Genomic DNA, 26,258 nt, shown 5'->3' with positions numbered 1-26,258 from the left:
TGAGTATGAGGCTGGGAGGGAAAAATCAATGAATACTCTCTACAAAAAACTAGACCTCCTCTCCTGAACGTGGAGGAGATTTGCTTAGGGCCCCCAATACCTAAACATTCCCCTGAGCGAAGTTATATTAATAATAGTTAATACCAAGTTAATAACAGAAATACAGTTATAGAGAAACAAAGACATTTTTTTTTTTACACAAGGAAACATATATTTATATATATAGATATAAAGCCACAGATCATGTTGTGAAGCAAAATCATATAGATTGTCATAAAACAGGAAGTGACATATGGTTTATATAAATTAGCTTATCTCTGCTTGGTGTCTTCAAGCTCAATCTCTCTTGATAATTTAACAAATTTGGAGTGAATGTATTGCCATCAGGGCTCATTTAACACACATAAAAATTTCCTCACGCAGATCACACAAAACATGACTCAAGGCCATATCTTGCCACATACAGGAGTTACACAGGGCTTGTCTGTTTACTGTCTGCAATCAAAATGCAATCACTGTAAAACAGAGCGTCGTTACTACTAAATGCAATCAGTATCCCACAGAAAAGAAAGCCGTCTAGCTTTTATAGTTCTGTTCAAATATACATCCTGTTTGAGGATCATTTGGGTGTGTGCGCTCGAGCCAAACGGCATTTTGACCTCAAAACGCTGTTGAACATCTGGGCGGACGCACATGCGCACCATAAACTAGGTGAACTAACGTTACCCGAACTCTCAAGCAACTTTTCAAACAATCCTACTCTGCCTTTTTCCTGCCATTAGTCGCAAACAGTGACACCGGCCAGTTTGTTTTAGGGGTGGCGTAAAACGGATAAGTGAAGAAATCAGATGTAGTGACGTTGCTATGTTTCACAGGAAGAAGTTGAACTTTTCTGCAACGCTATAAAGTGGAGTATGTTGCACCAGACCGGAGGATACAGCGCTGTTGTTTTGAAATTGACATCGATTTTATGTCACTTCATATAAGAAAACGCCATTCAAGTCGGTTATAGGACCATTCTTATGATTTTTATCCCGCGGATGCATAACTCATCATGACAAAGGAAACTCTCTGGACCGTGGCAACCACGGCGACGCTTTTCTTCTGTTTATGTTTTTCATCTTTCAAAGCTGAAAGCCCTTCTTGTCACGGCGCCTACGACCTTTACTTTGTTTTAGACCGGTAAGTACTTGGAAATTTAAATGTTGTTCTGAAAGTCCTCAAGACAAAATATATCATCTATGTATAACGCATAGAGTTATTGTTAATTGGGTTGTGTATTGTTTACACAATACAGTATAGCCTCGTTTGTAGTTAAAGGTGTGAATAAGGTCCAAAAACTGTCGGTGTCAGCCATTCCACAGTTTGACCTGATTTTACATGTGTGTCAGGCAGACAATACTGGCGACCAGCATCATCCAGGGGCCACACAGCAAGACACTTGGCAGGAATAAAGACTTTTTTGTGTATTACACTATTTACATGTCTTTTTGTATATGTAATAGATGCACACGAGTTCAAGAAGACTATCTAATGTCTTTCTGTATTTCTAATAGATGGATGCAAGTTCAAGATGACTATCTCTCTCTCTGTCTGCCTGTCATCTGTACTGTATCTGTAATGTTTCATATTAAATTACACCCCTTTGAGAATAGCACCATCATCCTGTGCAGTCCACAGGATGATGGTGCAGATATGCTCTTTTCAAAGCACTGAGAGCAGCACAGAACTAGCCAGGCATAATGTCCGGTCAAGACCAGCAGATCCGGCCTTCCTTGAGTGTCTGTGGCCGGAATGAAACTTCCCATCACGCCTCCAGATCGTTCCTTATATTAGTTGTGGTTTGATGTTCTCCGATGGTCCCACTAAAGCTTATCTAGAGTCTTTGACCTTGGCTTGAGACAAGGAAGAAGACAATGCATAAAAAATGATTTTCTAATTACCTATCGCTTGTGTTTTATGTTCTCAGCACATGCAGTGCACTATAATTATTAGTTCAATTACCTTGTAGCTATTACATCAAGGGCACATTTTACACACTTTTCTCATTAAAGACACTGCATTGCATTGAGGTTAATGTCGCAGAAGTCCACTTCCACTGGAACTGATTCATGGATTTTATGTTGTGAGATGTACAGATTTCTCAATAATAATCAATATCATTATGAAATCGTCTCAGTTTCAGTATATCTACAGTTGCATACTGGCTATGCATTTATTGATAGCTCCGTTTGATTTTATGTTTATTTGTGTGTGTGGTGTTCACTGTATTTGCTATAACAACTGACTTCTCTCTGGCTTTTGAGTCCTAGCTTGGCAAAAGTTGTGTGTTCATTGTTACCCATGCATCCCTTTGCTTGGGAGTTAACGTAATATAGTAACCTCCAGCTAAATGTCTTAAAATGCAAAAATTGTTTGTTGTACTCATCAGCCAGGCTGTTATTTGACCCTTTTTGAGGCTATCAGCAATGGTTAATAACCAAGTTCTCTTGGCCAGTTAACATGTGCTAGTTCCATTATCTACCAACATCCTTGTCAATAGACACTTAACAATTTCTATTTTGAAATTACACTACCATTCAAAAGCTTGGGGGTCAGTAAGATTTTTTTTGTTTTTGCTTCTATTTAGCAAGGATGAATTACATTGATTATTTTGTACTTTCTATTCATCCAAATGTTGCACAAATATTAAGCAGCACAACCGTTTTCAACAATGCTAATAATAAGAAATGTTTCTTAAGCACCTATATCAGCATGGACATTAGCCATTGACCAGTAGTTTTATGTTTGGCGTTGGAATGATGCAATGTTTTCAGGACTGAGTGCTGCTGGGAATTGAAGTGGTCAGCAGTTATAATGAAGTGTCTTGACTCAGTTTGTTGTGTGTTGTATATGACTCCATCATTTATCTGAGATAGTGTTAACACTGAAGTGTAGCTGACTCAGCCTCTTTGCCACAGTGTAATCAAGAGCACAACTCTTACAATAACCACATGAAGGCATTGAGTTAAAGATTTATGTATAATTGTCTCAAGCTGTTTTTTTTTTGGAGTTTGGTTCTTTTTAGTGCTGACATTGTTTTTCATGTGCTTTGTTACAGATCTGGAAGTGTTTCAACCGACTGGGGTCAGATCTATGACTTCGTCAAAAATCTTACAGAGAGATTTGTGAGGTAAATATCCTTGGGTTTTTTTCTATTATTGTTTAATGTTGAGTTTGTGTGGTTCATGCTACCAAACAAGTCAGCTGTACAATAATGGTTCTAATTGTAACTCCCAATCCACCACATCAAAGGCAGTTATCCATAACAACTTGAATCAAAGCTAACTTGGCTACTCAGCAGCTACACATCCGGTTCCTAGATGGCCCTACATTTGGGGGAAAAAACGAAACGTATAAAAAAAAAAAATCGCCAGATGAATGTGAACTTATGTAACGTTGACTCAATGTATGTGCCAGTACAGACGGTAGCGACCTAGCCAGAAGAAAGCAGTCTGCTTGAGAAAATAGCAAAGGGAGCAGGTGGGAGTGGGTGGCAAAGAGGCTCAGTCTTCTGGGCTGTGAGAATGGCCATTTGCACTGCAACCATCCAACAGCACACTTATCCCTCACACATGAAAGGAGAAGACGCAGCCAATGTACTTTAAGTCATGAGTGCAGGAAGACCAGTGCAGTCTGCCATAGACTTTGATGGTCTTCTGTTGTGCCATGTGGTCTGCACTGGCTCTTTTAAGGTCCTTTTTTATGCATTGAATGGACCTGCTGTATGAATATATATTTTAGGAATTATCTTGAAGAGCTGTGTGAAGGGTTCCTGTGTTGTTTTATGGTGTAATAAGGGACCAGACCAAAAGATGACACAAGTAGTTTACAACACGTCTTTATATCTTCAGGAACATTCAAGGTCATTTCCTTTTCAGGACAATTATTCATTCACGCAGGGTATTGTAATACACCATTTGGCAATTCATTGGCATATTTATCACTCTTTTAGCTTGTGAAATATTCAGTCCCCCTGCCTGTTCTACATTTGATTTTTGTTACCAAAATTTGGCTGCTTGAACACATTTGGATGTTCTCCCTGAGTATCTCATGTGGGGGATGGTTGTGGATTGGATGTCATTCTGAGTGAGAAAAAGCAGCACCTCTCCTTATGCTTAGTCCTGAGACCTGACTCCAAATGTGTAGAGGAACCCAACATGTTCCTCTGCTGTATCAGCTTTCGTGACAGAAGGTTGTGAAAAAGACCAACTGCTTCACTGAAATGTACTTGTCATAATCAGCTATATATTTGTTGTCAAATTATGTGTCAGTTCTCTCTGAGAAAAAGAAAATGCTGTTCCAATATCACTAAGACATAAATTCCCTGGTTTTTGTAAACCAGCAGTTTTGTAAATGCATGACAGAATTAGTGTCGTTATTGTTAAAACTAAAAGCATTGAGATAATTGAAGTAAAACTGCAATAAAATAAATGTTATATGAAAAACTTCTTTAGTGGTACTATAAGTAATACTGGATAGCATGAACAAAGAAACATACAGTACCAGTAATGTCATTGTTGCACTATTTGAACTTGACATAGGTCCAAATGCACATCTTTATTGCATCAGTGTTTTCCAGAAAAGTTGTGTTGTTGCATGTTTGTCCTATTCATATTGCGAAAGGTAGGAGGAATAAATATAGGAAGTGACAGGTATAAATATAATCACCAACAGGATGTCTGCATGAATCACTCATGGCAACCTGTTTCCTGTCTGTATATCAATTAATCACTTCCTTGGTCCAAGCAGAAGGGTTTTTTTCCAAGTCACAAGCTTTTATTAGCTAATCACATTGGCTATCTTACTCATAAACCAACTCTGATGATTGCGTGAGGAACATGAGGATGGCAAGACTTTCAACATCACAGGATTTCTCTGACAGCATCATTTGCACCAATGCTTGTATTTAGTATTATTATTAAAGTATAATGTAAGAAGTATTAGTCACTTCTGAAGAGCTTTTTTTTTTTTGCTGTGGTAAAAAAAAGAGATGTGTATAACTAGAATTTGCAGCTGTACTCGATTTTCCATTTGTCACTCATCCACAACGTTTTTCCATTTTTCCCATATTTTTTTAATTCCAGTCCAAATATGCGAGTGTCCTTCATAGTGTTTTCATCAAGAGCAGAGATTGTGTTACCGCTCACTGGAGACAGGTATGAATTCATGTTCGCATGAAGTATTTACAGTCCCTATAGTGTAATACACCATGTGTTTGTGTTGTATAGTACATTAAAAATGAGTAAAGGTTTATGGTGTAAAGGTTTCCATCATATGTAGATTGGGTTCAATGACTCACTTACACTGATCAGAATATTCCTTGCTTTTCACTATCAGGGGAAAAATTAATAATGGCTTGAAGATTTTAAGTGAGGTCAGACCAGCAGGAGAAACCTACATGCATGAAGGAATCAAACTGGTAATATTTATTTATTTATTTATTTATTTATTTATTTTACTTTACATGAACAGTGGAATTGAATGTGCATTTTTAAAATTAATTTATAAAAAACACAAAAGGATTTTTTATGTTGTGAGGAGGACACAGAAGTGTATGAAACACTCAACACTAAAGTCTGCTTGACTGACTGTATTTCCTGTACTTTAGTCTTGTACTAGAATAAACAAAATAAAATGGTAAACTTTTTGGTTCCCCTCATGACCATGATAAGGCATAATTACATCTTTCTAAATAAACACACCACATTCGGTGTCCTGAATCTGGGCTCAAGATGAGTTCTGTGTAAGTCTTTATTACAATGATCATCAAATTATATATATATTTATATATACTGTGCATTTTTATCAATGTAGTTTTTGAGAAAATAGATACGTTTCTATTGACACATCATTCAACAACATTATAACACTTCCTTCTTTCCAGGCTTCTGAACAAATGAAAGAACAGATAAAAAAGTCCTCTAGTATTATTGTGGCCTTGACTGATGGAAAGCTTGAAAAATATATCCATCAACTCACTAAGGATGAGGTGAGCTGGTAGCTACATGTAAGACTTTACATATTTTTATACTTTCATGGTAACAAAGGATTACATTTTTATGACTGTATGTTGTGTATATAGGCTGATATTGCAAGGAAGTATGGGGCTCGTGTGTACTGTGTTGGCGTAAAGGACTTTGATGAAGATCAGGTAATATTGGCATTCGTAGTGTGTATACTACATGTATGCACAGAATCCATGTGCAATTAACACTTAAAATGCTAGGGGTTTTGCAGAGTGGCCTGTAATTGCAGGACTGCTGCTCTTTTCCTGTTTCTGTAGCGATGACAAACTGAGTTAAAGGAGAGGAAATGTCAGCACATTTTTTTTTCTTGCTTGGCTATCAGCCCTGTTATTATTATCTTTCTATTTGCCTGCCAACAGCTCGCCGATGTGGCTGATACCAAGGAGCAAGTGTTCCCAGTCAAAGGAGGCTTTCAAGCTCTCAAAGGCATCGTTAACTCGGTAAGTTCTCCATGCCAGGGGTACCCATCCCAAAAGGTGTGATACATGCCTCTGTGGTTTAGTCCAGGGGTTCTCAAAGTGAGCTAAATAAATGTAGGTCCCTATGATTTCCACAATGTGGAAAATGTGTACGGAATCACGGAATCCAGTCATATAAATGGATTTTATAGTATAACGCGGAATGTCACAGAATTTGACCAATTTTGGATTAATAAATCAGAAGTAGGACTGAACACTTAATGAAATTGCAATATTCACTAGCATCTAAGAATATTAAAGGTGCTACAGAGGATGTTTTGTTTTATACATTTTTGCAATATTACTTGAAACTGTCTTTACTAACTGATAAAAGACTATTTATAGGTGCACTGAAAGGAATAATATTAATATACATCATCTGTGCACGAGGTAGGGCCTTAATAACATCAGCCAATCGTTTACGCGATCATCGTGTAAACGATTGGCCCTCTGGCCTGTCAATCACTGCCATGACGTTCCTTGTGAGAGACGTGCGTGCTCCAGTAACTTTCCACAGGCGCCGCATGCAATGTTTTTGTCAGGAGTAACAACTGCAGATTATGAGTTACCTGCGGTGAGTCCGACATGATGAATCCACTAACACGACACAGCGAATGCCGGTGGTAAACAAACACTCGTGTTACAATACTCGTGCATGAGTTTTGGGAGGCGTTCCCTCGAAAGGAGGGGGGGTTGTTCTTACGCATGCGCTCATTTCAAAAACTCACTAACAGTCTTTTGTTTCTCAGTCGTCGAAAACATCCTCTATAGCACCTTTAAAGCTCAAAAAGACTGCTATTTCAATATGAAATCTGCATGTTCTGGGCATCTCTGTATGAATGAGTGCCACAGGTGAGCAGTTTCACGTACTCAAGCACACAAGATGCTCTTTGTGTTTTCAGCGTGTGCTGTCTCACTATATAAGAACATTAAAACATTGAACTAGAGTATACCAATTTATGGGTATCTTGTGTTCTTTTAAAATTGACATATTTTTGCAATTTAAAATTGGCTTCAGACAGATGCTTGATGCTAAAACAATCCAGATCTGTTATTTGACTAAAGTAAAGTTTTTAAAAATGCTGTTTTGTAAAGCAACTTTATAAAATATAGCTTTTGAAATCAAACATAACTTGGTTGTAAATTGTTCATAAAGGACTCTGTGAAACATTTTTTTTATGAACATGCCAAAGTGTTTTTTTTTTTTTTTTATCTTTCACAAGTCTGTTGACAATTCATTTGTGATACTTTCCAATTGCTTCATGATGCTCCTTGTCAAGTATTTTTCATTGCATGTTTGCCCCTTTATGTGCATAGAATTTACCGATGATGCGGTTTAAGATTGTAAACATGTTACGAATACTGGACATCTTCTGCCATCAGTAAACCATCAACAGCTGAGTCCAGTGTTGTTGTACATGGGTGTGTTGTTTTGTGACCACAGGAATCAGTTTCTGGGATATTTTTCAGGTTTAGTCATGCAAGACAAAAGACAGGACCTCCTTGAAATTGATTTTGTCCAGAAAAGAGGTATAAAAAAACCCCCCAAAAAACTCTCATCATCTCTTTACTTAGTTAGCTTGTTTGGCCAAATAGAGTTTCAGGCCCAGCAAAACACAAGCATTCTCTAGTGATTAGTAATCTTGGAGGCTGGGCTAGTTGGCCTCATGTTGCTCTCTGCTCAGATTTCCAGGATTTGAGATCATCTGTGCAGCTTTGCAGTCCGGGGCTAAAGTAGACTTAACAGAGATTTTGCAAAAAGCAAAAGCCCAAAGAATAGATTTAGCCAGGCCTATTTTAATATTCCAAGAATGTTTTGATTGATGGCACAGAAAGTTTTTTTTTATATTTTGTGGACATATCATAATATTGCATGATATGGTTTACTGGTGCATATCTACAGTACTGTTCAAATGTTTGGGATCAGTAAGATTTTTTTTTTTTTTTTTTTTTTTAAACCTGAAAACTATCAAAAGTGACAGTAAAGACCTTTTATAATGTTACAAAAAATCTCTATTTCAAACAAAAGCTGTTCAATTGAACTTTATATTCATCAAAAAGGATAATATTGTCCACAAAATTTTAAGCAGCACAACTGTTTTCAACATTGATAATAATAAATGTTTCTTGAGCACCAAATCAGCATATTAGAATGATCATGTGCTACTGTATATTATAATAAAATAGAAAACAGTTATTTTAAATTGTAATATTATTTCACAGTATTACTGTTTTTCCTGTATTTTTTTTATCAAATAAATGCAGCCTTGTTGAGCAAAAGAGATAAAAAATCATACCGACCCCACACTTTTGAATGGTGGAGCATATAATGAACAGTAGTGTATATAACTCACATAACATTGACCTGTCCTGTACTGTAGGCAATTGCTATTGCTCAAACAGACAGAAAGAACTAAGCATGGTTTTCTGATTAAAAGCATAATATTGACCTAGTTGTGACGTGAAAGGGAACCATTTTGCAGTCAGATGAGGTCAAGAACATTTTCAGCCAAATTTGGAAGCAGTATTTGTAGTGCTAATTCTCACACCACTGACACCTCGTATACATCATACAGTGAAGTCATGGCAGTATCATGCTGTGGAGCTGTTAGAGAAGAATGTCAGAGCAAAATACTGGAGAATACTGAAGCTTTAAAAAACTCTTTCAGCAGGATGGTGATCCAAACACAAGTCCAAGGGAAAAAGGGTCAGTCCATTTGAGAATTTGTGGCACTTCAAGAATGTCATGATTAATCAGTCAGAATCAAGTTTTCTAGAGAGCTGTCTGATAATAATAGATGGATGGATGGATAATCTAAAGCTTTAAGTCTATTCCCGTGTATAGACAACTGTCAGAGAAAATACGTTGAAACGTCTTGCGATGAACCTCCCTTGTATCGTGCCAACTCATTAAAGAGCCATAAAGACCATCCTGAGTATTTTTCAGCCCTGACATTTAGTCAGTGTTCCTTCTCCTCTTTAATGATAGCAGAGTTTATCAGGTGTCATATTCAATCAGCCCATTTTATGCGTGTCCTCCACTTCAGTCTGAAGCCTCATCTCCGCTGCAGGTGATTCGGAGGACCATATCTTTTTGTTAATGTTGTCTTTTTGCCCATTGTGTACAGAGATTTGCATAGTTTGTCCTCAGTTGATTTATGTGGATGATGGGAGAGGCGATGGTGGCCTCTCACAGGCCTGTTTATATGATAATGTCAGCCTGCGGTCTCTAATAGAGCTGAAGAGGAAAAATGGCACCGCATAATTTCCCCATAACGGCTGACACGGGTCTATCCCACACCGCACTGTATGTGATGCTCGTCTCATTGAGCTTGATTTGGCATAGCAAACATCCCCGGCGTGAATGCTAAAGACCCGGACACTGTGATAGCTGATATAGTGATTCAGCAGTGACAAATACTGATTTGAATACATTTTTTATCATACAGATCCTCAAGCAATCATGCACTGAGATCCTAACAGTGGAGCCGTCCAGCGTCTGCGTGAACCGTAAGCATTTCAAGGGCTTTTACAGTTATCAGGGTGGATGAAATTGCCTTTTTGTGTGTGTGTGTGTGCGCGTGTACGTGGTCGTTGATTTGGGTGAACGCCCAGGAGTGCTTCTCATTATGTCCTCATCTGGTTTACATACCACAGAGTCCTTTGACATTGTTTTAAGAGGGAACGGGTTCACGCTGGGGAAACAAACAGAAGGAGTTATCTGCAGTTTCATAGTGGATGGAGTTACTTACAGTAAGTATGATTATTCCACATATATTGACCTCAGTCTCCCCCTAAGCTTGATTTGATGTTGCATAGATAAAGCCAAATGATGAAAGACAGATTTTGTGTCTGTGAAAGTCAGTTGTATCATACAGGAAGTGACAAGCTGGTCACACCTAGGATGCAGTGCACCTAAGTTGCAAGACGTTTTGTGGCTAAACTGTCACTTTAGGTTACTAAAGACAGAAAAAGATACTCAACTAGACCAACGAATATCTAAAGCAGTGGTTCTTATTAACCAGGGGTCCACTGGGGACCTCAGCAAACTTCCAAAAAAAGCTGCAGGATGACATGAAATTATTTAAAGGTGCTCTGTGTAAGTTTTTGACTGTACTAAAGCGTAAAATACCATAATATGCTTACAGATATTTATTAAACATGCTGAGTTCACGTATTTGTTTCTCTGAAAACCATTGCTACAGCCAGTAATTTAAATTTGAAATTTGCATTCCGTGTCGGAACTTATGTTTTTGTTTTGGTCTGTGCCAATTTACCCAATAGTATTTCGCCACCCCGGGTTGCCAGTTGGCGGAAAACGCATGCAGCGAATTGCAGCCGTGGAAGCCAGCGAACAAACTGGGTCAGATATCGCAGATTGTACCCGACCTAAAAAACCTCAGCATCTATCTAAAAATCTCTATGGACGGGAGCGTATTAAAATGCGATATCAACTCATCATAAATCAATAAATCAACTAATTATCTTACAGTGTGTAAGTCTCCTCACCTTGCAATGTCAATTGATCTCGTTCCTGTTGCGTGTCTTCAAACTGGCAACCCGTGAGAGCATTGAGTCTGAGGAGGAGGGGGCGGGGCAAACAATATTTTGAATTTGGCCTGCAGTACCCATTTCAACCACTAGCTGTCATTCTTACAAAGAGCACCTTTAAATTAATATATTAATATAATTGCTATTATTAATACATTAAAACAATCTAACTTAACTAAAATACTCTGTTTATCCATTGCTTAACTTATGGAAAGACAAAATCATCGACACTCCCAGTTTCTGTTAATATATTATAGTTTTATATTATAAATCAAAAACATTGAGAACCTCTCATCTAAAGCAACAATATTTTTGTGCTAAATTTTCTTAAAGGGATAGTTTCAAAAATTCTGTCATTGACTCATCCTCATGTTGCTCCAAAGCTTATTCTATGAAACACAAATGAAGATGTTTTGAAAAATGTTTCTTTGCTTCATTTTTTTGTCCATACAGTGAAAGCCAAGGGGGTCCAAAACTATATTTGACACCACTGACTTTCATTGTGTGAAGACATTTTTCAAAATCTTCATTTGTGTTTCACAGAATAAAGAAACAACATGAGGGTAAGTAAATTGTCTTCATTTTTTGTGTGAACTATTCCTTTTACTGTGTATAACAATTATATATGTATGGATTTTCATGAGCAGTCACATGCTGTATAGTGCTGTCCCTATCAGACACTGAATGGTGTTTCCTTTATGAGTGCAAAATCATTAGAAGACAGATCCACATATGGGATCCACATGTCACTGCTTTTGTAACCAGACAGGAAATACATGAATGTTGAATTCTGGGTGCCTTCGGCAGTGATGCGGCAAAGAAATCATTTTCAAATGGGATGAAAAAAATGGCACTCTTCCCTAAACTTGACTGCACACGTCAGCAGTTCTAGTAAGCCTCTACGCCATAACGAATGGCCTGGCGGTACACATCTTGGGGGGAGTTTGTTCTCCAGCTAGTTTGGCAGCGGATCATAACACAATCAACTTTCTATTCATTTTTCTTTTCAGAGCAAAAGCCTAGCAAGGTGATGGATAACTATGTCCTGTGTCCTGCTCCAGTGCTGTATTCAGTGGGACAGTGAGTATTTATGTTTCATAAAGCAGCAAGTGTCATTACGATCTCCAGATGTACAGAAATCATGCACTGAAATCAATTCAGTTTCAACCTCACTTGAACATACTTTGAGCTGCAACATTGTGACCTATTAAATTATCATGTGATATGCCAGCCTAAAATGTCATATTACAGCATTATGTTATTGAATTGACTGAGAGATGCAGCGCCCTGTGTGGATCTGGGATTAGCTTTGAGCAGCTTGTGTGAAATTACGGTCCGACTTACCCGGGACGTTTGATCCCCTATACGTGGTCGCCATTCAAAAGGCTTGCTTAATTAACTCTTGGCTGGCAACTGTGACCCATTAAGTAGTTTGCTGCTATGAACGGCTAGTAAACACATCTGGTGGAGGGCTTTAAAAGGATGTGCGACAGATGCACCGATTCCCTTTTCCACGCTCCCATTTAAATAATTCACGATGCATTGACAATAGGCAACCACATAACACCTGCATCATGTCTGAGCGCTAGAAATTTCTCTCACTGTCTTTTTCTTGCACTCTCTGTCCGTTTCTACCTATCTGCCCAGCTTGCATTCAGAAAACTGCCAATTTTTAGGTATTACACCTAGAAAACCAGTAGTTCATGTCATTTCATATTTGCAGACCTACTGTATGTGAGTTATCCTGAACAATCCTTGCTGGAACAGACCACTAGGAAATATCAAATAGTGTCTTTTTGGAGGCTTTTTGTAATTCAAAGGGTCTTTGTGGTTCAGTGACGTATCACCAGATATCAGGGTCTCATCTGCAACGACAGCTGTTGGTTCGTCAGACCAGGATCTAGGGCATCTGTCAGCCTGCCCATTAGCGCTGGCCGGCCCCGTCCCTTTGAGTGTTTGGCTGGAGGGGGTGAGGAACTTTTGTCTGGCAGCAGCATGTCCTCACCTGCGTTTTCACAACAACAGCGGAGTGAGAAAAATAACTGAGGGACAGACCTGACACCTGCCTGCAGTGCGAGTGGTGGAACGTGCCTCATCAATAATCAATCTGATCTGTCAGGCCGCCATTTTAGTTCCATCTGCGTAGGGGGTGGGAAATATACCCAGTTAACATGGCAGCGCTGCCTCCACAAGAACTCCTCCTCTCACTCTGCTAGATGATTAAAAGATGGTTACTCTTTCCAAAATGAAAGGCAACGATGTACTGAATGGCTTATTTATTTTTGAATCAAAGTGTGATGTTTTTCATATTTGGATATGTCACATTGGATGTTTTTACCAGTGCTGGAAAGCTACTTGCCAAGCTTCAAGCCAATCATAATTTGAATTAGCTAATCTACAGTCAGTTTATTCTTGTGGAAAAGTAATTATACTACCGTTCAAAGTTTGGGGTCAGTAAGATTTTGTAATGTTTTTCAAAGAAGTCTGACAAGGCTGAATTTATTTGATAAAAAAAATACTGTAAAACAGTAATATTATGAAAAATCACTGTTTAAAATGTTCTATTTGTATATAGTTTAAAATTTAATTTATTCTGGTGATGGCAAAGCTGAATTTTCAGCATCATTACTCCAGTCTTCAGTGTAAATGATCCTTCAGCAATTCAGAAATGTTGATTTAGTGCTCAAATAACATTTATTTTTATTATCAATTTTCAAAACATTTGTGCAGCTTAATATTTTTTGTGGAAACTGTGATACTGCAGGATCCTTTGATGAATATAAAGTTCAAAAGAGCAACTTTTGTTTGCAATAGAAATTATTTGTAACATTATACATGTCTTTACTGTCGCTTTTGATCAATTTACTGCATTCTTGCTGAATAAAAATATGAAATAATATGAAATAATATATGAAATATATTAATATTAATAATATATGAATAATATATAAAATATGCAAGTCTTACTGACCCCAAACTTTGGATTGGTATTGCATGCTACAAGCTACTAACAAATGGCTTACCAAATTGAAGCTATTTAAGGTGGCAATATGTTTTTAATTAATGTAACTGATATCAGATTGTATAATGTGTATTTTGTAATCAGAGTAGTTTTAATCTGGCACAAAAACAATTAGAAAATGAAATGAAAATTAGTAGTAGAAAATGTAGTACAGTAACCGCACACAGCCTGATTTCATTAAGAAAACTATATGTGAATAAGATTTACAGATTTAACTTCTGAAAGTTACGTCAGACATGCATGCCATTGTGCAACAGTCTGTCGGGGCTGATGCATATGTTAGGCCTTCAATAATGCAGGGTGTTCACTTTTATTTGAAAGGGAAGTTAGAAAGCCCTTAGTGACACCCGTGTCATCCCATTCAGCTAGCTACGTCACTTTCAGTCTCCATCAGCATGTGCTTTGTGACAAGGAATCAACCTCACACACCACTCTCAGTCTCTTGTGGTGCTATGAGGGGCCTTCTGTGATGGCAAGAGCAATTGTGTCCATGTGCTTGAGTTATTCTGCTGAACTTCTGTCACATTTTCTTCTACTCTGCATTTCTAGTCAAAAGAAAACCATACAATGAGGCAATCAGTTTCAGGAACAGCTTTGTATGTTTAGCACGGGATTCACCTGTTTTTCAGTATAAATGTAATCGGGAGGCTTTTGGGAATGCCTTTTAGAGTTTACCACTAAGTTTCCTCCTTTGATATGGGTTTTTTTTTGCCACTCATTCTGGTTTCAGAGTACCTCTGAAGATAAATAATTCAGCCTTCATTGTTTGTGATGTTTGTTGCTGATTGCAATGTCCAAGAATACCAATTGAATGTCTCACAGAGCATCACATAATCCGCTTTTTGTCCAACTAAAAACTGAATCAGGTGATCCAAGGAATTTTAGACCTTCCAGTCAAGTGCAAGAAAATACAATCATTTGTTGGATCACTTTTCATCCCTTCACCAAACATACATATATCCAGCTTGATTATCAACCTGCCTCCCATTTGCATGTATTGAGTATGTCAGCTGAATTAGCCTCTCCTCTCATCCATTCAGCACACGGACCTAGTTAACATGCAAAAAACCCTTTACAAGCTTCCTGCAGCCTCAGGACTAGATTTTTTTAAAGGCAATGACAGTTCAAGCTAATATAATCTAAAAGTCTTCAAGAGTCAAAAAACAAAAAAAAAACAAAAAACTAGAGTGCAGTACTGTAAGAGATTATGGTTTATGCTGTAATGAGAAAAACCCTTTAGAAAGTTAGTTCTTCAGTTGGTGTTGTTTGAGAAGCAACCTTGCCGGTCTCATTAGGAAAGCTTTACGCAAGACCCAAACGTTAGCGGAATCGTCGTTGTTTTCTGTAGGCAACTTTTTCTCTCCTATGTCTCTACTGCATTATTATTGGCTTCTCAGACAGTGGCCTGTCTTTTACATATTCTCTCATTTTGGGAGGGATCTCAGGCGTTCAGTCAGTCGATTTCCTGCTTGAGGATTCTCATTAGCCCCATGGTAATTGTCTCCTGCATAATAGACATATGGAAATTACAATGCCGTTCATCATTAGCGCCTTAATTGCGAGCCACCTTCAACTCCCTCCACAGTAAATAAGAGAGAATTTCCAACAAATTCTGTAGGAATTAAACTTCAAATAATTCTCATGACACCAGTGAGCATTACTGGTATGATTTTGTTTTTAATTTTCAATTCAGTTTAGCTTCTCATTTAGCTTTTGGTAGTTTTAATTTTGCTTTAATTAAATTTCATTTCATTTCTGTTTTTGGAAAAGAACTATTCTAGTTACTAGTTTCGTTCCCTTTTTTCATTAATTTTCTTCCCTTTTTTGCATAAAAATGATTCAACACTGCCTATTTTGACACTTGTTTTTATCAGAAATCATACTGTAAATCATCCCCAACTAGACTCTTCCCTATGTTTGCTTCCCCATTGCTGCTGCAACTACCATCACGTTTCTGTATTCTCTTCAAATAAAGCTAATTTTGATGTTGTTGGGGTTTTTTCACCATTTATACAAAAGCCGGTGTGTAATGACTCTAAACACACCGTCCCATTGTGTTTTTGTTCTCTTCCTACAGACAAATGGAGGTCCTGATCAGTTTGAACAGTGGCACATCATACATCACCAGTGCTTTCATCATAACTGCCTCCTCATGTGTAAGTCAAACATGAGATCAGAAAGAAAACAGCCATAAATGTCTCTTCATCCTATAAAAGAATGTAGTACTAAAAAATTGAATAAAATAACTGGATTTGGAATAGGATTTATATTACATTCAGTATTTTCTTTCTTTCTTTCTTTCTTTCTTTCTTTCTTTCTTTCTTTCTTTCTTTCTTTCTTTCTTTCTTTCTTTCTTTCTTTCTTTCTTTCTTTCTTTCTTTCTTTCTGTTTTCATAACATTTTGTTATTATGCTATTTTTAAGCTAATTGTAAATATTCCCTCTCATTAGTCGGACGGCACAGTGGTGGCCATTGTGTTCTTGGTGCTCTTTCTCCTGTTGGCTTTGGCTCTGATGTGGTGGTTCTGGCCTCTCTGCTGCACTGTCGTAAGTGTCACAGGTCTTCCTGCTCTCAGTTTTCAAGTTTTTGTCTCACACAGAATCTTGATTGAGATAAACATGTTTGTCTTCCATATTTTTATTTTCCTATTACATTTTCTCTGTAAATTCTCTTGTGGTTTACATCATCCGGTTACAGTAAAATAAGGAATCAACAGTAGGAGCTATATTGCTGTAATATCCTTGTCTAAGCTGTATTTTTTAAAGACGCCTTCTAAGGAAGCACAGTTTACGGAAACAGACTTTACCACATCCTGATTATTCATCTGATATGTGCAACCAGAACAGCTGCCACAGATATAGACTTATTTGAGCTCTTCTCCTATTGGTTCTGTGATTTTTATTTTTATTTTATTATTTATTTTTTTTTTTTTGGTTTTTTAAGTTTCTCTGCAGACTAATAATCAAACAAAGTGAAAAGTTCACTCTCCTCAACTTAAAAAACAATAATTTAAATAAAAAAGCAGCAACACTTCTCAGGCTCTGATGCGCTTGTATATACAGATGGTGCACTTACAAAATATCTAGAATTTGTGAAGCTGGCGAGTATTGCTATGGCAATCAGCGTTACTGCACAACCAAATGATATGCGCCACCTCTCTTTGAGAACCTGGTGGGAGCCATTCCAGGATGAGATGGAAGCATATTTTGGAAAACCAACAAAGGCATTAAAATGTAAACCCCCCGCAGCATGTCTGGACTCGGCCCTGTTTGTCTTGGTGGAGGAGCTGCTGTTCCTCTCCATCAGGGACCCCGGCACAAGAGAAGGGCCATGTGTGCTTTGTTAATATTTAAACTCAGCCTTGCCAGTTTTCAGCAATCAGAGAAATACAGAAGCACCTCATCCCCCCCGAAACACACACATTAGTATCCATAGCCACACCAAGATGTCCTCTGCAAATATACCAAATATGAGTCGAATTAAATGCGGATGTTTGGAATTCATTTGTAGGGTCAAGTATGAAAGTATGTGTTTTTTGCGCCTTCAAACCGGTCAGTCCAAGACTGAACTGACTACAGTGGACAATCGAAAAACGTATATCACACAACACTTAAATGTTATATATTTTATATAGAATTTGAGTGTCATAAATATATATCATTACCTTTGGATAAAGGCATCTGTTTAATTATGTTTTGATAACATTCTTAGGTCGTTAATTTGTTGTGTTACTGCAAACAGGTTAATTTTATGTTAATGGAAATGCACCATTTTAATTTGCAAATATGCTACCTGCTACTTGTCCATGATCATGTTAAGCCTGGAAAACAGCTTGACACAACAGTGTGTTCAGAGGGGTGAAATGGACAGATTATAAACTCCAATTGGACAATTATCCCGAAAGCCATATGGGGACGTTGCACCGCTGGACTGTGATTGGTTGATTCCACAGCTGTGCCACTAGTTCTTAGCCCCTCGTGCGAGTGTCAGATGGCTAAGTACACTGACATTTTGGATTTAATTATCAGCTCTTCATTGCCTGAACCACATTTAAAGGGTTGTCCCGGCTTCACATCTGTCCGTCAGGTAGTTTGAGAACCTAACAGCCCAGCATGTCATTTGTGTAATGCCTTATTTATCCCACAATATGTCTGGCAAATATAAATCTGCTCTTTAATTACTCTGTAAAAAAAAAAGCTAATCCTTTAGCACAAGGTTCTGTCCAAAGTTATGTTAATCATCACACACTGGGGCACCACGGACAGATAGGACTAGATTTTCCAACAGTCAGTTATGAGTCAAAGAGCAATTAATTAACTCTAATTGATCATTTTCCATCATTATAATGATAACAATGGCGAAATGGTATCAGTACGCTTTAATGTGAATAAAACAGCTGTTCTGCTCATGATATGTGATGATTAAAAGGCATTTTTTCCTGAAAACTAATTTAGTAAATGCTTAACCTGCAATGGCACTGTATGCATCTTTCATGTTTAATGAGACAAGGCTTGCTTCCATTTTGGAAAGCATCTGCAATGGAAGAGTTACATGGTTGACAGGTGAAACATGGTCACATCCAAGGCGTTTTATCTAGATTGTTGGAGCCTATTCTGTGTGTTACAGAGGTTCAAGGCTCAGGCTTTTCAAATTACATATGTAGCCATTACATTGAAGTATTTTGCCCTTTTAACATGACCCAGACTCACTTTTGTCTATGAACACATTTACCCATCACATCCAAGAGTGGTTAGACGTGTCAGTTCAGTTGATAAGTAGTTTGCTGAGCAATCGCTAATCTGACAACACCAAAGCCAGAGGATGCCACTAATATTTCCAGTGAGGAAGACATCTTGTCTATGAGGGAAGTCACCTGCTGAATCCAGCGTAGTGTTTCTCATGACAGATAAGCTGTCACAGAAAGTGCTACAGGAAGACATCTCATCCTGTTAACGCTCCTCTCCTTTGCACTGGGGATCGACCTGGAGTGAAGCCCAAGTTTCCCTTCTGCATTTCATTGCAGCTAATTAATTCCTCAGGACTTTATGATTGGGGGATTGCAGGGGAGCGTTGAACCTCATCCAATTAATTAAGAGATAAACGGACCACCATGCTCACCCCAAAGACTTCCCTGTCAACAAGTTGATTTTTGGGCTTTCTTTATTTTGCACCAGGGGCCTACAGCGTTAGTTTACATGCAGACCCCTGTAATCAGTTGTGTTGGTGCCAGGCTCCAGTTGTTCAATTGTGAATCACATCCTTAGACGGCGATAACTAACTTTGCGTAATTTAATTTACATTTTTTTTCTCTCTCATCTCAGGTTATTAAAGACCCACCCCCTCAAAGACCTCCTCCACCACCACCTCCAGTAAGATTCTTTTTTGTGTAAAATATAAATATAATTTTTAATCAGTGTTTTTGAATATATATATAAAATATGTGTTTTAAATTTGGAAAATATACACGAAAGTTCAAAAGTTTTGGGTCAGTACTTTTTTTTAATTCATCAAGGAATCCTGAAAAAAATGTATCATGGTTTCCACAAAAATATTAAACAGCACAACCGTTTTTAACATTGATAATAATGAGAAATGTTTCTAGAACAGCAATGATTTAAAATCATGTGACACTGAAGACTGGAGTAATGACTCCTGAAGATTCAGTATAAGAGACTTCTTTTAATAACATTAAAAATCTTACAGACCCCAAACTTTTGAACAGCAGTGTACATAAAATTCACAATTCTGCTTTTGTATTTGCAATGCACATATATTTTATTGAGGCTTGAAGTCTCGATTTTATTTATTTTCTGTCCATTTATTTCTTCAGATACCAGAGCCAGACCCACTACCCAAGAAGAAGTGGCCAACCGTGGATGCATCTTACTATGGGGGAAGAGGAGCTGGTGGAATCAAACGCATGGAGGTGAACTTTACATTTTAATGACGCCTATAATGATGTGCAGCCCCCTGATGACAAAAAAGGTTTTGATGTCTTTGGGCATTTTCCAGTTGTCTGCCACCACCACTCTCTATCTCAGGAGTGTTCATGACCTGCCTGACATTATTAACACTTTGTTTGTTTATAAAGTCATGTATTGATACATCAACATGTTTCTTTTTTTGGACAGTTTGCATAATACTAGTACTTACATTATATAATTCTATTTTATACAACAGTTAGTGGAGTCCGGTTTGAACTGGAGCAAGTGGGTTTTAGGAAACTTGGACCATTCTTGTTTTCTTTTGGCTTTCTCTTACCAGTGACTGTGGAGAGAGTAGAAAATGGAAAATCTGGAGTTAACATGATGCAGAGTGATTTTAAAGGGCTTTGATTGGGGTCACATGCACATTATATTGATACCGTATCAGTTATCGACTGACATTAGAGATTTCTGTCATTTATTCACGGGTTATTGGATATAACACGACGCATCCCTAGTCACGTTTCAGTCTTTGCATCGCTTGGATTCATAGGTGTAGAAAGAAATATTGAACTAACAGGCAAAATTTAGTCTGAAATGTTTAAAAGAAAGCATATTGTTTTCTTTTGATCCACACAAGAGCATTTGCTCTTCTTTTCTGTATGAAAGCCATTGTGTCTGTGATGTCAAGCTCAGCACACCTCAAAGTTTCTGATAGAAATCTCCTTAAATGTAGCATAGCCCCTGACTGATGGTTTTGACGTGACAGGGCCCTGCCAGTTCGGCCTCCATGATGTCTCACTGTCTTAAGTCATGTTGACGCTAAAGGATTGAGAAAGAGTTGTGACGAGATGAATTCCTCTTGCTGACTTCCATTCTGTCATTCGGCTTTTGTTCAGCTGAAATGTGCTACTTAGCACTGTATCCATCTCAAAGCTGGTTTTAAAAAAGGGATATTTGTTTCATGCTCTGCCACCCCTCCTCCAGTCTCCCATGTAAAAAAGACATCACTGAATTTCCTTCTGAAATCTTTGTAAACCTTTTCTACTAACTTTTCCCATGAGTAGGCAAGGGAATGATAGGGCTCAGGGCTTACCGAGGCACAAGTACCTTTAATGTTTTCGAAAGCTTTCATTCATCCAGACAACCTATCTCCATTTCTGAAGCTATCTCTGGACCTGGGGAGGAGGTTTACCTAAGTATGCCTACTTCCTCTTTACTTTAAACACATGCTGACATGTGTAGAGGGGAACATGGGATGCAAAGAATGTTTTATTAATTGAGAGTTGTTGCAGATTGGAATGTCCAGGGACGCTATAGAAAAGCTGTTCTATATTGATGTGACTTAACCTACAGCTTGAGGAGTTCAGATTTAATTAAGCCTTTTTCAGTGAGGGACAGACTATATATACATATATAATATAATATAATATGACCTTTTCTTGTTCTAATATCTGTGTAGGTCCGTTGGGGAGAGAAAGGATCCACAGAGGAGGGCGCACGACTTGAGAAAGCCAAGAATGCAGTGATATCAATTGAAGAGGAGGCCGAAGAACCCATGATCAAAAAGCCAACTGCACCCCCACCTACTTACCATCAAACTGAATCCAAGTGGTACACTCCAATCAGGGTGAGTAACTTCCTTTTGCAATTGACCCTTCGCAAAGGTCCGCCCCCTTAGTTACTGTTGCTTTGTCCGACAAGCCGTGGCGCAGTCACGCCACACGCAATGAAAAATGCATCGCGGAGCAAAGAGGATACTGACAACACGTCGACAGACAAGACAGAGCAGGTTACTTATGATATTAAACAAAGTCCCAGCTTTCTAACTGTGCAGTTTTTTAAGAACTTCAAACAATAAAAGCAATTTTGTGGCTCTTTAATGTGTCGTGACAGATTGCTGTAGCACCTCAGCTCAAGAGGCTCGTAAACCGAACATCTCTTCCTACTAGTTCATTTATAGCATCCAATTTACATGAATGAACATGAGAAGGAATGTTGTTTCAAACGCGGAAAGACGTCAATACACACCATTTTTAAGTCTACCGAGGTTAATCTTCTAACTCTTGACTGCTTTGTCGGACAAAATGGCAGATTCGGCATTCTGATTGTTTAGATCGCTTGTCAATCAAACTCCCTGCGAAGGGTCAATTGGCCATAACCATTTCTCCTTCGCCTCCCTTTCCTTATATTGAGTTTCATTCTAAGTCCATCTGAACGTGCCACTTTATAATGTCAGATGCCTTTACTTGAGATGAGTGAAAAAGAAACCAAGCTAAGACCACATCTTGATATTACTTGTTTCATCTTAGGGTCGACTTGAGGCACTGTGGGCTCTTCTGCGGCGGCAATATGATCGAGTTTCGCTCATGCGCCCAACTTCCGCAGAGAAGGTAAGCCACAGATGGTTTGGTTTACACCAATACAAAATGCATATATGATTTATCACCCTTAATACCACAGTAGAGCCAGTCCTTGTACATAAAACTTGGGGTGTCAGTGTGTTGTGTAATAGTTCAGGGGCTATTTCCTTTATTGTGTGAGTGAGTGTGTGTTTGTGTGTGTATTAAAAACATGCATGTTTCACAAACCTCAGCTTCAGAGGCTCATAACAGGATGTGACTGTCATGAGCTTGTATTGCAGAGACTTCCTCTTTTGTAACTTTTGCAACTTTTGTAAAGCAATAATATATGTGCACAAAAAGTCATATAAATGTGCAAAAACAACATTCAGAGGCAATCAATTTAAGAACAGAATGTGCCGTTTTGTTTACATTGTTGAATAGAATACACCACCATTGAAAATTTTGGGGTCTGTAAGATGTTTTTTTAATGTTTTTTAAAGAAGTCTCTTTAGCTCACCAAGGCTGCATTTATATATATATATATATATATATATATATATATATATATATATATATATATATATATATATATATATATATATATATATAATTATTCCTGTGATGGCAAAGCTGAATTTTCAGCTTTTTTCAGCTGCATTTTTATTGTGGAAAACAGTAGTACAGCTTAATATTTCTGAGTAATATTTTTCTGAATATTTTGATGAATACAAAGTTCAAAAGTCTTGCGTTTATTTGAAATAGAAATCTTATACAGCATATTATAAATGTCTTTATTGTCGTCCTTGCTGAATAAAAGTATGAATTAACCCCAATATTTTGAACGGTGGTGCATATTAAAAATGAAGTGAACTTGTGGATCATCCTCTTATGAGACAAAATTTGCACGGAAGTAAACAGGGTTCACAAGTCTGTGCTGACTACGTGCGCGCTGCAGTTGAACAATTTTCCAAAGTAGGGCACAGTTTGAAGCATTTGTTTGGGTTTGTTTCATCTTGAAGAAGTCCTCACCGCATCCATGGAGATAATGCTCTCATTAGCTGAAATATCCCAGTCACGCTTGAGCCACTTGTTCTGTTTTACTTTCTTCAAAAGAACTGTTAAAACCTTTGTAACTCTCAATACATCCGAGATGAGGGTCTGGAGCCTCCAAGCGGGACCCTGGCACACTTCAGTCAGGCCACAGCTCGATCGTGCAGACTTTCAAGCCCTTGATCAAGTGCACTGGGTGCAGGCATGAGCTATCAAAGCCCGAGGAGTCCCTCGCCAGAGCCAAGGTGGGCCGCGTACGCTCGGCTAGAGATAGGGGGGCTTTGATGCCCGACAGGAACCCTCCGGGGTCATGAATTTTTCAGCTTTGGATCCGTGGGGTTACGAGGACTCATACAGGTGTAAGGAAGCAGGTTGTCCCAGACATCTGTTCAGCTTGGAGACCCCTCCCGGTCCCTCCCCCCACTCCGCCCACAGACAGACTGCTGGATTGTCAGCAGATGTAGTTTTTTCAAGACAGCCTGAACACTTTCTGCTCTCCCATTTACCGCCTGAGGGGCTCCAACACCAAAGGTAGAGCGGAGGGTGGACACAGCTGCACTGCCGAACTTGCCTGGGGCACAAATAAAGAGATCTAATGTGGTTTGACTGTGTTGTTAGGGAGACCGGGGAGCCAGAGAGGCACTTCAGAGCCAGCTTAGCGCTGCAACATCTGCCGTCAAGTTTCCGGAAAGAGCGGCAGGGGACAGCAGGTAGAGAAGGTGGCAGCGCGTCAAGGGCTGGCCTATTACTGGCGGGGGCTCTTTTGAACGCACACCCGCCCGCCTCTGTGTTTCGCTCTCTTTCTCGCTCCCACCTCTAACTAACGGTCTCGCCAGGGCTCGGCATTGTTTTACAAAGCAGCAGTCTGCAAAACACACTAATAAGCACCTTTATAAATGATACATTAACATACATTAACCCCAGAGAGCTGCCACACAAAGGCAAAATCAAGATGGGACCCGCAGAAAAGGCTTTTGATTCTCCTGCTGCTGTGGGTCTTAAAGGGATAGTTCATCCAAAAATTCTCTACAACTCTACAATTCAAACATTTGGGGTAGGTAAAAATTGTAATGTCTTTGAAAGCAGTCTCTTGTGCCCACCATAATAGAAAACATTTCTATTTGAAAATGTAATGTATAAATGTGATGGCAAAACTCATTTTCAGCAGTCATTTATTCAGTTTTTAGTTTCACATGATTCATCAGAAATCATTCTAATATGCTGATTTGGTGCTCAAGAAACATTTCTTATTATCAATGTAGAATTTTACATAGATAACATTGAATTTTACAACATTAATAATTTTTTTTCAGGATTCTTTGATGAATAGAAAGTTCAAAAAACAGAATTTATTTGAAATAAAATGTTATATTTATCATTATAAATGCCACTTTGGTAAATTTAATTTTAATTTTCTTAAAAAATAAAAAATAAAAAAACCTTATTGACCCCAAACTTTTGAACTGTAGTGCATATTAAATGGGTAAATATGAAGTGAACTTTAGTCAGGTGCATCATCCTACGATTCACATGTCCATGCTGACAATGTACGCACTATTATTTAACATTTTTTCCAAAGTAGGGCACCATTTGAAGCATTTGTATGGGGTTGTTTTAATTTTGGTGATAGTTCACCCAAAAATGACAGTTCTATCATCATTTGCTTATGCCTTTCCAAACACAAAAGTAGGTAGCTTAAAAAATGTCTCTGTGCAATGAAAGTTGTAGTTGATTTGTACTTCATTGACTTATACTTCATTATATGGCAAACAAAAATAAATAAATAAAGTTAAAATATCATCTTTTGTGTTTCACAAAAGAAAGAAAATCATACAGATACTCACCGTGAAGGTGAGTAAACCATGACAGAATTTCTTTTTTATTGCATTTGTTTCCTCACTAGAGGCTTCGGGGGTGGTATGGGAGTAATGACGATAACTGATGGTGATTATAGATAGGGTGGTTTTACAATATTTATTTTTAAGACGTCGTTCAGCAGGATATTTTGAATTTTTTTTTTTGAGGAAATCAATCCTCATCCTCCCACACTCTCTTACTCTCTGAGCAGATACTGTCAGATGTTTTGGAGCCAAGGAAAGCTCAATGTGTAATACAGGCATGGTGCACACACAAGATTTGCAGATTGCAGCCCCCACACCCCCAGAAAGCATTGTTCAAGACGTATAATGTCACTTTAGCGTAGCCTCTGCATACATTAAACCCTATTAAAATCATTCTCTGTATAACACATACCTTATTAGCCCATGCCGACTGCTTGCCTCCTTAGGGCAGTGCTGTAATGAGGTGGAGTGTATTTTTAAATGGTGTAAATTCCGACCTCAGACAAAGAAAACATGTCAGCTCACAGTCTCGAGGCCTGGTGCTCGTGGCAGAACTTTCCCCAGCAAAAATAAATAAATAAAAATGTACTGTTGCGGCCCAGTGTGACAGCATCTTAATTTAACAGTCATCGGTCACATAAACAGAGCGGTGGGAGCATTTTAATTAAGAGACTGCAAGCGGGCGGCACGGCGGGGCCAGCTCTTGAAGAATGCCATTATAGAGGCAGGAGAGAGGAAGAGAGGGAGGCAACGCTGGCATGGAGAAATAGCGATGGGGTAGCGGACGAAGGAGAGAGTGAGAACGAGGGAGAGAGCGGGGGAAAATTAAGGCTCTAGGCTGGCGGGCCGGGTCCCTCAGGTCGGAGGCACACATGGCTAGGCTTAGCCGCAATAGTGTTTAAGAGCCCAGTCTCATGACTGGATTAGGGCACAGAGCGGCAGACCGCGAACTGTTTGTGTTTTACCCCGGGAGCCAAGAGAGTGAACAGTGTCCTAATG

General features: G+C 38.5%; 1 protein-coding gene across 1 annotated transcript in view; it reads left to right on the top strand.

The window, feature by feature from the left end:
- Positions 1-541: 541 nt before the first annotated feature.
- The window catches only part of antxr2a (ANTXR cell adhesion molecule 2a), a 50,939-nt gene continuing 25,222 nt past the window's right edge, over positions 542-26,258 (top strand). The window contains exons 1-16 of the mRNA XM_048188179.1: positions 542-1,182; positions 3,101-3,172; positions 5,127-5,198; positions 5,380-5,461; positions 5,927-6,031; positions 6,125-6,193; positions 6,428-6,508; positions 9,976-10,036; positions 10,184-10,279; positions 12,088-12,157; positions 16,177-16,255; positions 16,550-16,645; positions 19,421-19,468; positions 19,930-20,025; positions 21,486-21,653; positions 22,336-22,416. Coding sequence (XP_048044136.1) covers positions 1,055-1,182; positions 3,101-3,172; positions 5,127-5,198; positions 5,380-5,461; positions 5,927-6,031; positions 6,125-6,193; positions 6,428-6,508; positions 9,976-10,036; positions 10,184-10,279; positions 12,088-12,157; positions 16,177-16,255; positions 16,550-16,645; positions 19,421-19,468; positions 19,930-20,025; positions 21,486-21,653; positions 22,336-22,416 — 1,404 coding nt within the window. The 5' untranslated portion in view covers positions 542-1,054. The remainder of the gene's footprint in view (positions 1,183-3,100; positions 3,173-5,126; positions 5,199-5,379; positions 5,462-5,926; positions 6,032-6,124; positions 6,194-6,427; positions 6,509-9,975; positions 10,037-10,183; positions 10,280-12,087; positions 12,158-16,176; positions 16,256-16,549; positions 16,646-19,420; positions 19,469-19,929; positions 20,026-21,485; positions 21,654-22,335; positions 22,417-26,258) is intronic.

The sequence above is a fragment of the Megalobrama amblycephala genome, linkage group LG4 (assembly GCF_018812025.1).
Source record: "Megalobrama amblycephala isolate DHTTF-2021 linkage group LG4, ASM1881202v1, whole genome shotgun sequence".
NCBI lineage: Eukaryota > Metazoa > Chordata > Actinopteri > Cypriniformes > Xenocyprididae > Megalobrama > Megalobrama amblycephala.
The sequence above is the reverse complement of the archived record's forward strand: the minus strand, read 5'-3'. Positions and strand labels throughout refer to the sequence as shown.